Raw genomic sequence first — 16665 nt, forward strand, 5'->3', positions numbered from 1 at the left:
TTCCTACCAGCGCAGCTAACTTCGAAGGAGCAGCATAGCTTGCAAATCTATCAAACTAAACTGCAAGAAAGACAATCTGATTTAGAGAAAAGGCGTTCTGCTACAGTCATTAAGCACAAGTAATTTAGATTTTTTATATTGTCTCCTCATTTACAAATTTACTGTATCAACGCCAGCCAATGGAACGAATTTCTTAAGTAAATGAGAAATAAATAAAAGAGATAGAAAGATAATCAAATTACATAAAATAATTCTCTTCCCTAGATGTATTTTTGAAAGAACTAATAACAGTGGCAAAATTATAGGAATAATAACATATCATAGGAAGTAATTAATTTAAATTAGCATCACGTTTGAAGAAATATAAGTAAGACGCTTTATGGACGTTTACTTTTGTACAAAGAAGGAAGGTCTGTAAAAGCATGCGTCAACATCCTGAAAATTAGTTATAGCCGTAAATGGTTTAATTGAAGACAGCAATTTAAAATATGATATTGTAAATCTGCAAGTCGGTTTCAGCCCGGGGAATTTAATTTGGGGGGCAGCGGAACCCTCTGCTTCAAGTTCATTTGCAACACTGCAGAGTGAGCCCCTGAGCTTCTGACAATTCACCTACATTAATATTGATGTCGCCTGTGCAATCTATTTCTGTTATTTTTATGGTTGTTATTCTACGTCTGCAAAGGTCATTTAAATTATACAGCGGCCGAAAATTTGTTTCATAAATTTTGATATAAATACTAATTACACCCTCTCGGAGAGCCAGCAGGGTAGCGTTCATTTATCACGTTTATACGACCTGCGATGACAGAAAAGAAAGGCGAGGGAGACTGGAAAGCTTTTCTCAAGACCCACTAAAGCTGGCCGAAGAGGCAGCAGGTTGCTGGGGGTGAAGAAGAAATTCCTACCACAATCACTGAGATTTAAGAATCTTTAATAAGGTACGAAAGGTTACCAAACAGTTCTGGAAACTAAAGTGTACATACGAGTTTTTCTAGCCATAAATATTGAATAGCTGTAACATGAATAAACCGGCCCTTTACATGCGGATAAATATGGAAACTAGGAATTATATACATTATGTGGTTGTATCTTTTGCCAAAAGCAACGGACAGTTATAGTTTATATCTTTTTTAATATCACTTTACATAAACAAATGGAACAGTTTGACACGCAGATCCAGGCTCGTACTATACGAATTCTTGACAGGACGTGAAACAACATTTTACTGCACTAAAGTACTTAGACTTTGGGACGAAATGTTTGCACTTTATACAAAAAAAAAAAAAAAAAAAAAAAAAAGCACATTAATACCAATAATATTCTGTTAGGTCGACGTGGAGACTGAAATCGTACAAAGTAATTCACATTTTGGTACACATTTACTAGAACATTCTTGCCATTCAGTACAAACAGTTGGCTTTCGGCCGCCCACCCTCCCTCCCCTCCCCCACCCACCCAGCCCCTCCCCCCTCCCCCAATGCAAAGACCACAACGCCACGAACCCACCCGCCCGCTCCAACCGAGATATAACTATTTACAGAATCCAACAGTACATTTTTTAAGCTAGTAATTCTGTATTTACAAGAATGCAAAGAAAAACAAAAACAAAAAAACAAACAAAAAACAAAAACGGAAGCCCAGAGAGCCTGTTCGATTCCGACGAGAAACTGGCCCTCGGTCGGGGTTGGCGGCACTTGGTCAGGCGGCCGCCTTCTCCTCGACCACCCTCCCGCCCCTCGGCTACCAAACCTTTGCCAAAAAAAAAAAAAAAGAAAGGAAAAGAAAAAAAAAGGAAAAGAAAAAGATAAATCAAGGAAAAAGAAAGAAAGAAAAGGGAAAAAAAATAAAGGTTTGGGGTATTCTTTCTCTTACTCGGTCCTGGGTCTTTTGGCAGGTTAAAAAAAAATAGGACTGCGGGGTCTGGGGCGAGGGGGTGGGGGGGCTGTGTTGATTCGCAGGGTTCATTCAGTAATATTTTGTGTACGTGTGTGTTCAGTCTCTTAAATAGGGTTTTGCTCGGTGTTTTGTTTCTGAGTTTAAACGTACCATTCATTAAAATTGGAAGAGAGCGCGCTGTGGCCGGCTGTGTGGTGGACTGCGGAGGAGGAGGGCGACAGGGAGCTGGTGGTCGGGTTGTCTGTGGAGGGAGACACGATGGTGGGCGGCGTGGAGGACTCGTAGCCGGAGCTGGCGGCGGGCGAAGGCTGCGAGCCCTGCGAGGAGGATTCGTGGACCTGCGGGAATAAAGTCGCGTTTTTACGGAGATACCGAGCGCGCGCGGCGGCCGCCCAGCAGGGGTGAAGGCCGCGGGCCGCCTCCCCACGCCGCGCTGAATCCCGTGCAGCTCGCGGGAGGCCTGGCGGGCCGGAGGGAGGCTTGCCCGCCTCCGCCCTGCGAAGGCAGCGCTCCAGAGAGGCACAGCGCCCCCGGGACTCACAAAAGAAAAATAGAACTGGGAAGACAGAGGCTGGACTGGAGGCCAGAGCCCGCGATGGTCCCTCCCGCAGCCGCTGGACTTTGCTTGCTCAGAGTTAGGTAAGCAAACGCTCAGGCCTGCGCGCAAGAGCCCAACTCTTCTGCCGACGCCGGCGGCTCCAATGGCGGCAGCTTCGGCAGAGCCAGCCCGCCGGTACAGCCCTAGCTCCCTACCTGGGCCAAACTGCCGCGGCTTCTGCTCCAGTGCACACTTCTTTTTACTTTTCTCTTCGGCGGTAAACTTAGAACGCCCTGGGGTGCCCCCCCCCCTTTCGAGCCCCTGCCCTCTCCGCGCGGCCCCACTCAGCAAAGTGGGACCGGTTCCTGTCTGCCTGCGCCCCCGCTCCTCCCGCCCGGCTGCCACTCGCCGCCCGACCCTGGCCGAAGAGCAGGGCAGGCCCCGGCTCGCGAAGGCGGGCAGCGAGAGCGCGGCGATTACCTTCATGTGTTTGCGCAGCGAGCTGGGGTGCGTGTAGGACTTGTCGCACATCTTGCAAAGATAGGGCTTGTCGCTCGTGTGCACGTGCATGTGCTTCTTGCGGTCGCTGCTATTGGCAAAGCGTCGGTCGCAGCCTTCGAACTCGCATTTGAAGGGCTTCTCCCCTGGTGCGAAAGGCAAGGAAGAAGTCTGATTAGAACAAATCCTGCAACTGTTTTTAAAAATATAAACCATGGAAGAAAGAAAAAACAAAACAAAGCAGCCCAGTGTTAATACTTTGCAAGTTCAAAAACCTGGGTCTTCAATAAAGTCTTATATCTTCAGCGGAATTATTGGTATCTGAACCATTTTAACTCCTAATCCAATCAGATCCGGATTTAATTTTTTAGTATTATTATAAGTAGTGGTAGTTTTTCTAGATCCCAGAGCAGCAGCAGGTCTGACTGCTGGTTTTTCTGCCTGAGGCTATACAGACGATTTCCGGCGGCTTCTACCTAGCTCTTGGTTTCTAATTTTCGCATCGCGAGCTGCTTCTCCTGCTGTTTTGCTCTTCTCTCCACCCCCCACCCCCTCCCCGATGCTCCGCACCCCCCTGGTCGCCTCCTCCACCCCACCCCACCCCCTACACACACTCACATTTTATAAGGTAATCGGGGCCGAGAGCTCGGCGCCGCAAATTCTTCCCTCACTCCGGCATTAAACCCCAAGTTCCAAACGCGGTTCACAGAAATCACCCCGGCAAACCAGAATGGGAAAGCAGACAGGATTCCCGGCATTGTTGGCGCTAGAGGCCTGGAATGGCCTGGGACTCAGACCACAGCCTTGAGCTCGCCGCGAACTTTTCTTTTAACTGTTACCGACCGGTCTCTTTATTTTTAAAGGCCAATGCAGAATATTCGGTGTTTTGAAAACTACCTCATAGAATCTAATTGACAAAAAAAGACTTCGCCTTCCGCCGACTATCCCAACTCTTCAAGCCTACTCAAAATCAAGTCACTGCTAAAATTGGGCTCTTTATGCAGAAGTCTCCAAAAGCCTCCTCAGGCCCAACTTACTTGCTTTCAATCCTCCGCCCCCCCTTTCGGTTTTTGTTTCTTTCTCTGCGCCTTCATCCTATCTCTCCCAATTTTCTCAGTTCCTTCCTTTGACAAAGTCCTCACTAAAGTGCGTGGAGAGAGATGTTGGCTGGAAGCAAACGTTTAGATTTGTCTGCAGCTGGAGCGGCTGGCGCCTCCGCCGCCGAGAGCCTGCCACCTCTCTCGGCTTCGCGCGCACCAAGGTCTCCGCAAAGCTGGGCTTGTCTCTCTGCTCTCCCAGGCTTTTTAGTCCTCATTTTAAAATCTATATTCCTAGATACATCTTGTCCGATCCTTTCTATGCCTCTTCATAATTTCAAGCCTCAAACTGAAAACAACAACAACAACAACAACAAAAACCAGCACACACTTTTCACTGCCTGCCTACTGGAAAATGACGCCCAGACCCAATCGCGGCCGGGTTTGTGCGCCCCGGCCGCTGACTTTTGGATTTCGGGTCCCAGACCCGGGATGAGGGGTGAGGATTCAAGAACAGCGTTTTCGTACCTGTGTGCGTCCTTTTGTGGATCTTTAAGTTCTCAGAACGCGCGAAGACCTTGCCACAGCCAGGAAAGGGGCAGGGGAAGGGCTTCTCGCCCGTGTGCACGCGGATGTGGTTGACCAGTTTGTATTTGGCTTTGAAGGGCTTGCCCTCGCGCGGACACTCCTCCCAAAAGCAGATGTGGTTACTCTGCTCAGGTCCGCCGACGTGCTCCACAGTGACGTGCGTGACCAGCTCGTGCATGGTGCTGAAAGTTTTGTTGCACGACTTTTTCGGGTTGGCCAGCTGCTCTGGCTCGATCCACTTGCAGATGAGCTCCTGCTTGATGGGTTGGCGCATGTAACGGAAGAAGGCGCCGGCGCCGTGATGCGCGGCCATGTTCACGTTCATGGGCCCATAGCCGTGCAGCTGCGGTGCTGCATAATGCTCCGAACGCGGGCTGGTCACCTGGCCGTACTGCTCGGGCCGCGGGTACATGTCCCCGGAGAAGCCAAGCCTCATCTGCCCGTTGACCACGTTGGGCGACGCGTGGCCCGCCGCCTGCTCGTGAAGGCCAGGGAAGAGGAGGTGGCCCGCGGCGTCCGTGTGACCGTGTGGGCCCCCGAAGCCTCCAGCTGAAGCAGCGAACAGACTGTGCTGAGCGCTGGCTGCCGCTGCCGCGTCGCCAAAGCCCCGGTTGCGGAACAGAAAGTCCCGCGTGGAGTTGAAGGCTGCGCTCGAATAGGAGCCGACGTGGCCCGGGTGGTGGTGATGGCCCAGGGCCGCGGCAGCCGCGTAGCCGGGCGCTTGAGACGTGAAGGCCGTCTGGCCGGCGGAGGCCAGCTCGTGCGAGCTGGGGTTGAGCTTGAAGGCGCCCATGCCGTCGGCGAACGGGTTGATGCCCAGGCCCACGTCGCGCTCGGCCACGTCGCCCGCCGAGTGGTGGCGGGACGCGCCAAAGGTGGTCACGCCGATCGCGGGGTACTGGGGGCCGGCGTCCAGGAGCATCGTGGCTGCTCGGGGCGAGCCCCGGCCTCCCCCGCCCCCCCCCCCCCCCGCCCGCCGAGGAGGGAAAAGCAGGAGGAGGAGGAGGAGGAGGAGGAGGAGGAGGAGGAACGGGAGGCGGAGGAAGAGGAAGAAGAAGAAGAGGAGGGAGGAGGAGTCGACCCACCTCGCGAAGTCCTAGCCCGCAGGCAGCGGCGCGACGCGCCGGGACGCCCGCCTGACCAAGCTCGGGGAAGCCGGACGGCTCCGGGCCGCAAGCAAGGCGGGCTCCGGCTCCCGCCAAACAGACCTTGCCGGCCCGGCTCGCACTTTCTCGCCGCTCAGTCTCTGCCGAGAGGACCTTGCGTCAAGGCTGCCCAGGGCAAGGCATGGAGCATCTCAGCCCCCCCAAAAAAACTTCCTCCCGGATTTGTAGCATAGAGGAATGTGAGCGCCGGAGCCGTGACTGCTCGCCCTTTCTCCGCCTCGCGCCGTATGCCCCTCCTTACTTCTCCACTAGCCCCTCGCCCTTTCTTTTCTCTCTCTCTCTCTCTCTCTCTCTCCTTTCTCTCAGGCTCGCCTTCTCGCTCCTTCACTCTCCTTTTTCCCCCTCTGCTTTTTGCGAAAAAAAAGGGGGGGGAGAAAAAAGAAAGAAAGAAAAAACCAAAGAAAAGGCGCAAATCATGCACAATATTGTCTTTTGCGGTTTATCTTCCTGGGGAGAAACTTTCACCTCCTCAGCCGGGCGGTGAGCGCGAGACTGATAGCAGCAATCATTCCTGCAGATAAATGAATTGAAAGGACGACACCGTCCCCCCCTTGATGAATGGGAGCAGGGGGAGGTGTCACGTGCTGCTGACGCGGGCGCCCATTGGTGTGCCCACACTCCCCCCTCCTGTAGCCGCCGCGCCAACGGAGGGCGCGCCGAGGCGCCGCGCGCCGTTCATTGGCCCGCCCGCCTCATCAATCCCAGGTATTGTAAAGCGCTTGACATCCCCTTTTGACAAACAGGGCTGCCAGGAGTAGCAACTTTTTTTTTTTTTTAGCCAAATTTTTCCCTCTTCTCATGGAAAAATTGTTTTGCCACGATTCCTTTTCCTTCTCGCAGTGATATACACTCCTTCTCTCTTCTGATGCCTCTCTGTCTCCCATTCCCTCTCCCTCTTCCACTCCCTCTCACTCTTATTTCTATCTCTATCATCTCTCTCTCTCTTTTTCTCTATCTAGTCCTTCTTCAGACCTGCTCTTAGCTGAGCGATTAGCTACTCCGGGCGTCTCCGAGAGTAGGAGGTGGGGATGGGGCTGGTAAACACAGCTAAGGCACTTCCAGAATGTCCCGATTCAGCAACTTTCTTTTCTTTCTTCTCCCCTCTACCCCCACCCCTTCAAGGGCAGCAAAGGAGGCTTTTGTTATTTGCTCCTTTTGAAGTTTGCTTCCCTCTTGCCTCGTCCCCCTCCTGTTCATAATTTAAGATCTCGGTAACACACGGGCACTCCACTATGAATTTACAAGAAATGTGATTTCTGAGGGTAATCTGCTGCCTCGATTTTCTCACTTTTATCAAATAAACCAGGCTTCCTGCGCTTCCCTACCCCCCCCCCAATAAGCACAGGTGGATGAGCTCTCTTAACTTTCCAGATTGTTAAGGTGACATATTTTTGTGTGTGGCAAATTGGAAACATTGTTGCCGAGTTGGGGTTTTTTTTTTTTCCTTCTCCTGGGTTATTCTTCTTTTTTCTTCCTTTTCCTTAGTCTCCCTGGTTTGCCCTCGCTAACCCCCTCCCTCTGCACTCCTGTTCCCAACCGAGGCCCCTTTCATTCAGGTAAAACTGTAAATTTCCCAACGCGCCATTGTTCTTCAATACTGCCCAAAGCTCCCTAGAAATCCCCGAATACTTTTTTGGTATTTAAATCCCCGATAGATAGGACCAATGTAAATTTTGTGACATTCAAACCTTTTCTGGTTCACAAATCAGTCACCCTTGTCACAGTTATTGAAATTCCGCAACTCGCCACACCAGGACGGTGGAAAAAGCGGGCGCGGTCTTTGTTGCCGACCAGGCTTTTGATCGCCAGAGAAAATTTACTTACCTTCAGATGAGTGAGCAGAAAAAGAAATAACACTCCCTTTGATTTAGTTAGGAAAATGCAGACATTTGGATTCAGTGCAAACATACAACACTCGCTTGTTTTCGCGATGCGGCCCTCGATTAACCTGTCTTTGCCCAGCGCAAAGTCTATTCAACAACTGCGCGTAGTTGCTTTTTGTCCCGTCCACAAAGAGCCATTGACTATATATTAAAATGATTGTTGAAAGGTAGAGGAGTATGGCACTTAAAAGCAGGAAAAAAAAAATCCCTGTGACTCAATCAATTAAGGCGAGCAACATTTATGCATTTCAAAAAATGCACGCAGATGCGGGGGGTGGGGGGATGAAGGTTGCATTTCTGGAAGCTCTGTTTAAAACCCAACAGCTCCGGCCGGCCGGCCGAGGGTTTAGCTGTAGCGTCTGCATATTCATTAGGTCTAATTATTTTCTAGTAAGGAAAACACAAAAAGCCAAGAGTCGGAATCCTTCAATTTGCCCTTTGTTTCTAACTTCATTTGGCTTCTTTGCAGCTGAATCAGAGCCCTAAACTCTTCTCAGACAAAGAAACCTCAACTCATCCTTTCACTGGCGGCCCCGTTAGGAAACTCACCAGTGCCCCGGCGAGAGGAAAAAATGAAAATGAATATTTTTTTGCCCAGTCGCCGGCGCGGGCCGCACCGGTGGGAGGAAGGCAGGGTCAGCGGCAGCCTCTCCTCGCCTTTCTAATTTTCTGGTCTTTTCATCGACTAGATTATCGCTTGGTGTTGGCAAGATGAGTTGCCCTTTCCCTGGGCTCTCCCGGCTCAAAACTCCGCTTGTGTATCTGGGATGGTTTCCCGGTGTCTGAAGGGACCTGGCCAGCATTTGCGCTTATTGTGCTGGGAAACAGAAATTTGAGAAAGGAAAAAAAAAAAAAAATCATATGTCCTGTCCCCAGCAACAAGTCAGTATAGCAGCCCAGTATTCCCCACCAACTTTGAGTGGAACCAGGTTGGGGAATGGAGGGAAAAGGGCTATGGCTAGAGGGGTGGTTTTTCAAAAACAAAACAAAACAATTAGTTCGTTCAAAAGATGTATCAGAACTACTCAAGGGGAAGTTGGATCTTGCCTTCATTTCAGTTGTAAAAACCTTATTTGCAAGGAGAAGTTTTCTCTAGAGGCTGTAATAGTGTTCTCACTAGGGAGAACAAATATTGAACCCACCTCGCCTGCCGTTCAAAAAAAAAAAAAAAAAAAAAACAAGGGAGGGGACCTGAGGGGGAATGGTAGCCGTTGGGAGGGGGAGAGGGAAAATAATTCTTCAAAAAAGAAAAGTCAGTCCTCTCTCTCCAGTCCGTGGAAAATCCAAGGGGGACGTTGACAAGAGGGTATTTTTAGGAAACGCTTCCAAATATACAGGGTAAGAGTGAATGTGAGGAAAAAAAAAAAAGTTGTGGGTTGTAGAAGTTATCAAGTGGGATTTGCGGCGCTCTCTGCAGGAAACGCAAGCGGCTCCAGTTCAAAGCCACATGCACCAACGTGACATATAAGCCATTAAAATATCATCCTGACGGCTCATTTCTGCTTCATCATACATTCCCTAACTGCTTCCCGAAAGCTGGAAAAGGAGAAATGAAGGATGACCGCCTCGCTGGAACCACAAAAGAGAGGCTTGGAGGGGTTTGTGGTTCCCCCTCGGCCACCCCAAAGTGATGTGCAGAAATGAGGCGATCCCGGCAACAGGTGGAGCGGGGTAAGTGTGTGAGTCCAGGGGGCAGATAGATGGGACCTGTACAGCCAGCTGCCAGGTAGCAAGCGCCCTTCGCGGGGCCACTGGCACCCAAACCCCACTGGGGAAAGAGGCCCAGCTAGACTTTCTCCCCATCCCCTCCCTCATTAGCCCCCCAACCGTGGGCATAGGCCCCACCCCATTGACATTGAGGGGAGGAGGGGGCCCTTCCGCCAAGGGCAGCGCTGGGGATGAGTCCATCTTTTCTTCCCAGGGAGGGGGGGGGCAAGGAGGACGAATGGGTTCCCACTGGCACCGGGACCAAGACCAGCTTCTTACCCACCCGCCTTTCCTCCCCTCCTTGTAAACTGCCTGGGTGCCCCACCATAGGCACAGGAGGGGAGTCGTGGCGGAGAGCTTTCTTTTCACCAAGCGAGCGGGACCCTCTCCAGGAGGAGGACCCCCCCCCCTCCAGGCAGCTTCTCGCCCCGTCCCTGCGAGGATGGCAGGGAGGGACCCGGCTTCCCCTTTCCAGGGTCAAAGGAGCTAAGCCAGCCTTGCTGGCAGCAAGATGATGGAACTTCTCCGCCCCAACCGGAGGGGAGATGCTGGCTGGGTCAGCCGCGGGGCCCGGATCCTCGCCCTCGCGTATCCTGGTCCTGCTTCAGGAAGTTGACCGCTGGGATCCGCTCTCTGCGCGTAGCGGGCCACGGGTTCGGGACTTGGCTTTCCTTCTCCCAGATTCGAACGAGGGCTACGACTAGTTCTCTGGGGAGCAGGCCGCAGCCGCCTAGAATTCTGATCAGTATCTTAGACATTTAGGGACACAGAAAATTTGGGGCAAGTAAGGCGGGAACTGAGTCGAGATGTGAGAGAAAAAAGCTAGGACTGCCTCAAAGGCTCGACCGGAAAGTTTTGGGTTGATGAATGAGGTTGGCGGTCCATGGGGACAGCTGGAAGCCAGCGAGGTCTTAGGAATGGAGAAGGGGTATTGAAGGGCTGTACTTTGGCCGGCACTGTCTGCAGGAGGCTCCCTATGGATTCCAAGGCCATATTTCTACCCACTTTCGAACAGCATTGGCCTCAGAGCGACCCAAGGCGAGGCACCAACTTCCTTTCCTCTATCTAGCTGCCGGCAGGTGGGGGTCGGGGGTGTTCAAAGAGACGGTTAAATGTCCCGGCTTGTCCTGCTGGCAACCCACTAATGCATACTCTTCTTTGAGCCCACGGAGGTCACCCAGCCTTCAGCCCGCAGCCGGGAAACCCCGGAACTCTTTCCTCAAGGGAGGAGAAAAAGGCGAGAAGGCCGTCACACAGTCCAGCCTTGTCTCTGTGCTAAAGGGCCTGATGGAGGGGAGTCGGGGAGATGTCGGTACAGCTGGCAATAGCAGACTGCGGGTAGAAGCCAGGAGCTTTTTTTGGTTTTGGCTTCAGAGCTCCCTGGCAGGCTGAAGGGCCCCTGTTCTGCACCGTCCCAGCTGAGCCGTGGCCGAGAGGCCGGCATGCCTTTGCCTGAGTGCCTGCCGGTTAATCAGTGCAGAGCAGCGTTCATGGCTCCTGGACTAAAATCTCTGGCTTGGAAAGCAGGCTGTAGGTGACCTCTGACCTTGAGCAGGCTTGAGCAGTCCAGGGTGATCCTACAACGTTCAGCCTCGGTGTTCCCCCAAAGAAAAACAGTGTCTTTTGCGTGTACCCACCGGCCCACCTGCTTGGCTCTCCCCCAAACCAATTAATTACGGCGGCTGGCTGGCACCCTTTCCTCTTCTCAAAGTGTGAGGAGGAAGGTAAGTTCTGATGTCTCCAGGTTGTGCTCCTGACTCCTGATTAAGTAGCCATGGGAGTGTGCGGAGACAAACCAGGAGCAGTAATTTGAGAACTTAACCAAGCATTTTCAGAGCTTTTATATCCCTGCCTTAGTGGGGAACTCATGTCTAGGGGCCCAGGGATTGTTCCCATATTCTTTCACCCCTCCTTCAGTGAGATAACTGGCTTGCTAAGTGGGACCAGAGTTTGAACCAAAGGAGGAGATATTTACCCTGGTTCTCTACACCAGCCTGGTGATGGAGCTGCTACAGAGCAGCATAAGCTCTCAGCTGCCAGGCTGCCAGCCCAAAGCCCAGCCTCTGCAGCATTTGTTTGCATGCCTGTGGGTTTGTAATGCACAAAAGACTGCCAGGATCTAGGGGTAGAAGCGACCCAGGCCTCTTAAGCAGGGAGGGACTTGGGCAGCATTGTGGGTGGATGGGGCTCTCTAGGGAAACACACCCATTTTCCTCTGAAGCAAAAAGGTAAATTCTACTAATCCCAACCAACCAGGATGTTTCCAGTGCCAGATATCCTGCCATGAGGAAATTTAGAGCGATGATGCCTCGTGTGCCAAACTTCAGTAGGAATGTAACGTTGCCCCCCCCCCCCCGCCCATTCTTTCCTGATTTGTGCAGGGAAGAGCTTATTACTTTTGGGGATAGAAGCCTTTTGTTTAGAAAAAAATTGAAAATAAATAAAACCTTCTGGGAAAAGGTGAGTCTACCCCCCACACACACACCCCTCAGGCTTGGACCTAGAAAAGATAGAGGAAAGGGCAAAAACACACAAGCTAGTTCAAGCCCAGGTTGAGGGTTGAGGGAGAGAGAAAGAGATCTTTGAGCATAGAGAATTGGAAAGCCTTTGAGATAGCAGAGCCCCATTTGGACTTGGCCTGTGGTTCAACAAGTTAAACAATCGCTTGTTCTGTGGGCTGGAGTGTCAAGACAGGCAGACGTCCTCATTGACAGAGGGCGTGCTGTGTTTGTCCAGCCTGAGACCTTTTAAATGACTGTTTGTCTTTCTAGGCCAAATTGAGGGTTGGGGCTGGGTGGATTGTCTCTCTTTGGCTGTTCCACTGTCTTTAGTGTTGCCTGACAGATGCAAAGGTCCCCAGGATGGGTTTCAGACTTTAAGATGGCCAAAGGTTTGGTAGCATTATCCACAAAGTGAATTTGATAAGGGATGCAAGTATTACGGGAGGGGGGAGGGGTTGCAGTTCTGACATTCTTAACTAAGGACTGCAGCCAACCAGGACCAGATGACAGAAATGATACTTCCCCCCCCCCCCCATTCTGGTGAATTTTATACTAACTTTAAAAAATCAACCGATGATGATTTCCAAATGGGTTTGAGGGTGGAAGCCATGTAAGGATAAGGGATCCCACACCACTATGGGCAAGATCTACAAATCCACAAAGAAATTTCTCTCTTCTCAATTTCAATATTTGTACCTCAATTTTTAACCTGTCCACCTCCCAGAGGACACCTAGCCCTCCTCATCACATTTTACTAAACTCAGTAAACTTAAAGAAAAAAATGGGAACTTCTCATGCATTAAATTCAAATTCAAGAAGTTAGAGGTATTTGAACACTGGCTGGTGCTTAAATCCTATTTACAAGGGAAATCAACAAATGAATTTCACAAAAAAAATGTCTAGGAGGAAAATGATTTTTAATATTTCGTATCACGAAGGATATATTGTTTTGCAACGGTAGTTCCCAGCAGAGTGCTTTCTCTCACTTTAAAATTTGAAAATGGTTTAAGAAAGACTGAAAGACTCTTCAGACCACACTGTTTTTCACTCATATATTAAGGCCACACAATCTTGCCATACAAACATGTATGAAATTGTTTAACCAGTGACCATCTCTCTTTTCTTCTCAAACAGGCTCAAAGTCAGAAAATGAGATACAAGACTTCCTTGGTGATGAGGAAAAGATTACGGCTTTACCGAAACTCCCTAAAAGAGTCTAGTAAGTTAAAATCCTCTTTTGAATATTGGTTTGCTGAAGTTATTCTTTTATAGTGGGAAGTTTTGTTTGGTCTTCTGGTTATGTTGAGTTGTGAGCTTGGAGATATTTCTTGAGTTCCAATGAAACTGAGAACACCTTGGCGTTTGATGCATTTGCACACAAATCAGTGACACAACATCCCACCAGCAGCCAGCTAATCCCCCTCAATGCCTACTCATCTGGACATTCCAGAATTAATATTTGACGACTCTCTCATTGAAACAACCACCCCTGACCTTCTGCAGTTCCACTGTCACATTATTCTATGACATATTCATCTTGAATTCATTTCCAGACGATTTGATTGGAATGAGGTTTGACATGTATTGGCTTCCATGAAAGGAGCAGACTTTGATCTTGGTGATGGGGTTTACATGATATGCATCATCTTTACCAGGGACACCAGCCTTCTGCAATGTGGCGGCAACTACGTTCCCACAATGTGGTGCCTGAACAGGGAGTGACTGACAGCCACTCTGTCAGGAATACCTTCATTGTGAAGAATTTAATTTAATATTCCATTTAGAATAAGCATATGATTTAGGGTTGGGTGTTTTCCCTTCCAGGCGCTTCTAGTTTTCCTCATTTCAACTATACCACCAACTGACGATGCTTGCCTCCAAGGTATTCCCTTGGTGGAAGGAAAATCAACCTTCTTAACAAAAGTTAAATGGACAACTCAGGAAATGGCTTTCTTCTATTATTTTGGGATAATTCGATGGTAGAATTCTCAAGAGAGATGTGCTTATTATGTAAATTCACTTGTTTTAATCCCTCAGTGCTGTTCTGGAAGGTCTTTGACCATGTTTCTTAATCTTTTGTCAAAAGATGTTTAGCAGAACCCTTGCTTGGAAATTAAATTTTATCCAAGTATATTTTCTTTCATACTCAGTTCCATTAATGATGACTAAAGCCCAAACTTCCATAGCAGAGGAGGGAAATCTCTTCCTTTATCTCCAAAATCCTAGATCTCATCTTCTTTGTACAATTTGGGCTGGGACATACAGTGGGCTCCTGGGGCTGAAGTTATTATTTTTTTTCATAAGACTAGAGACAACCTCTCACTGCAGGAATCTAAAGTCTGTCTGTGAATAGCCTATAAAGAGGTATGTTTCTTGTTTGGGGTGGTAACCTGGCTAGAAACAGGGAAGAAAGGATTGAACAAGTGACTGCAGATCTAGATGCAAATATTCAGACAAGAAGGCTTATTCTCGTCTAGGCTCTGTGTGGTGGCCCTCAGCTCCTGAGACCCTGATCTGGGCATAACCTGCAACAGATAATCATCAGTTAGCATTGCTTAAAAGATCAAAGTGGAAAAATAGCCTAGCTATTGATCTGAAACCTCCCCCATTTCTTTCTTTTCCAAAGGAGAGAGGTCAGACATTCCCCTATTTGAACCAGTGATGTGAGGAGCTCTGGCAGATGGCAGGGCCACCAAATGTCATATTTCTATACAACAGGGCTAAAAAATCACTTTAGTGTATGCTGTTGCTTTGGCCAGGCTGAGGTGAACAAAGGTTCTTAGGGCAGGATTCTGGGCACTGGATGGATGTTTGGCATCTGGTAGTGGAGCTTGCCCCACACAGGCCCCTACAAAAGCCTCCAGTGCTTCTTTGAATTCTGCTGAAGATCTCTGGGCTGCAGAATGTGGTGGTTTTTCTCCTGCAAATCAAGTAGGAAAGTGAACTCAACAGGGCTGTAACTCCCAGCATGGTTAGAAATAGAATGCTCCAGCCAAGCATTTGGTATTGGAAGTCAGTGTGGTGAGATAACTTTCTGAAAGAAAAATTGTGAGCACCACTGAGGAACACCACTCCTCAGCCTGCCCTGTCAAGTCAATGAAGTCAGGACTCTTTGATACTTGGCACTGGAAGACTCAAAGAAACCACCCTGAAAACTAAAATATACCTCCCTGCCATCGGCGTTCCACCTGTCATCTGTGGTTACCTGGATACTGCTTTGGGTCTTATTTCGGAGATATGCCTTAAAGACCCTCATGTAATCACCTAGAGTTCCCTGTCTATATTAGTGGCTAAATGGATTTTTTTCCCTCCCTGTCTCTGTCCCTGGGAAAATGTCCCTCTAGGAGAATTCCTTGTCCCATTTCTGTGTTTAGCCAACGTGTGAACCATGTGGCTCCAACGAACTTGCAAGGATCAGACAGCCTTACTGACCTGCAGGTCAAGTAATCCCTGGCTACTCAAGAAGCATCTACCCGGGATGGGTCCATATGTTTTCAGTACTTCAAGAGAATGCTGCATCTGGGAAGGAGCTCCATGGGGCCAGGTTACTATCGGTGAATTTGGCTGAATCAGACATATCTGCCCTTTCGCTGTTGGCACAAAAAGCCACGCACATGTTCAAAGTTTTTCAAGGGTAAAGTTAGTAAGAGTATATAGCGTACTAACAGTCTACAAGTATAAAACCTCTGCTTCTTATCCCTAGAGTCTACAGAGTCAGGGCTTCGAACTTAGGGGGTCCACAAACTTGAAAGGGAAAAATTGCATCTTTATTTTCACCACTTTCTAATGGAAAGTTACATGTTTCTTCTACTATATGTGTTAACAAAAACAAGACTATTAGAGTCCACTGGCTTCACAAAGCTTCCAAAAGGGTCCATAGACTAAAACAATTTTAATACCCCTGTTCTCTGCTGTTATTCAAAGCTTTTGATGTAGTTGAGGTCACAGTTATATATTGAGGGGCCCATTTTTGTGCAAATCAGAGATTTAATGGGAGCAAAAGTGGATGATGAGTTTGACAAACATCCTGAACGGTAGGTTGTCGATCATGTAGGTTCAGGTGGAAAAGAAGATATTTTTATTGCTGGACCACTGCAGAAGTATCCCTGCACTTAGGCCTGAAAGCTACAGGAGGAGTTGACTAAGCTCTATGTTCAGAGTTGGTTAGGAGAAACAGCTAGGCAAGGGGTCCCAGGGAGGAACACATTCATTTTGGGTTTGGGTTTTTTTGTGTGTGGGGGCTTTTTGTTTGTTTGTTTGTTTGTTTGTCTTTAGAAGCCCTTCATGGGTTTGGCCCACACTTGCCTAGACAACTGCGCATTCAACAGACACCTGAGCAGTGAGGAGCCTTGAAACCACTAAGACTAGGCCTGGCCATCACAAGGGGGAAGGGAAAACAGAGTGAGAGACAGGAGAGGAGGCTTCTGTGGCAGAAGGGTAAATCCCAGAAAGAGAGAGTATGGGAGGAGGTAAAAGCCAGGAAGGAGACAAATCCTCAAAGTCTAGTCTCAACACTATGTACACATCCTTGGTTTCCAGAGCAGAAGGGATTCGACTGTCAAAAGCTCTCCTTCAACCTTTCTTTTCCTTTTCTTTTTCTGTTTCCTTTTCCTTTTCCTTTTCCTTTCCCTTTCCCTTCCTTTCCCTCTCTTCTCTTTTCTCTCTCCTCTTCTTTTTTTCTTTTCCTTTCTTTCTTTCATTTTCTTTCTTTCTTTCTCTCTCTCTCTCTCTCTCTCTCTCTCTTCCTGCCTTTCTTTCTTTCTTTCTCTCTCTCTCTCTTCCTGCCTTTCTTTTCTTTCTTTCTTTCTTTCTTTCTTTCTTTCTTTCTTTCTTTCTTTCTTTCTTTCT

The 16665-nt window shown here is 49.0% G+C and overlaps 2 protein-coding genes across 2 annotated transcripts in view; one reads left to right on the forward strand and one right to left on the reverse strand.

Annotated features, from left to right (window-relative positions):
* Positions 1 to 1947: 1947 nt before the first annotated feature.
* ZIC1 (Zic family member 1) lies at positions 1948 to 5482 on the reverse strand. Its single transcript, XM_049629989.1, has 3 exons — positions 4501 to 5482; positions 2918 to 3081; positions 1948 to 2237 (listed from the first exon to the last, which is right to left on the reverse strand). Exons 1-3 carry the CDS (start codon positions 5480 to 5482, stop codon positions 2040 to 2042), a joined length of 1344 nt encoding a protein of 447 aa, XP_049485946.1. The 3' UTR covers positions 1948 to 2039.
* Positions 5483 to 12951: 7469 nt separating this feature from the next.
* ZIC4 (Zic family member 4) overlaps positions 12952 to 16665 on the forward strand; it is a gene marked incomplete at its 3' end in the record, with an annotated part of 12019 nt that continues 8305 nt past the window's right edge. Inside the window, exon 1 of the mRNA XM_049629209.1 lies at positions 12952 to 13036. Coding sequence (XP_049485166.1) covers positions 12967 to 13036 — 70 coding nt within the window. The remainder of the gene's footprint in view (positions 13037 to 16665) is intronic.

This window comes from Panthera uncia, chromosome C2, assembly GCF_023721935.1.
Source record: "Panthera uncia isolate 11264 chromosome C2, Puncia_PCG_1.0, whole genome shotgun sequence".
Taxonomy (NCBI): domain Eukaryota; kingdom Metazoa; phylum Chordata; class Mammalia; order Carnivora; family Felidae; genus Panthera; species Panthera uncia.

What these genes read in the sequence shown, in the direction of transcription:
- ZIC1 (XM_049629989.1), bottom strand. Translation starts at nt 5,482, where the DNA reads ATGCTCCTGGACGCCGGCCCCCAGTACCCCGCGATCGGCGTGACCACC. An exon ending in CCACAAAAGGACGCACACAG is followed by an intron (nt 3,082 to 4,500) that starts GTACGAAAACGC and finishes CTTTCGCACCAG; the next exon opens with GGGAGAAGCCCTTCAAATGC. An exon ending in CGCTGCGCAAACACATGAAG is followed by an intron (nt 2,238 to 2,917) that starts GTAATCGCCGCG and finishes TTATTCCCGCAG; the next exon opens with GTCCACGAATCCTCCTCGCA.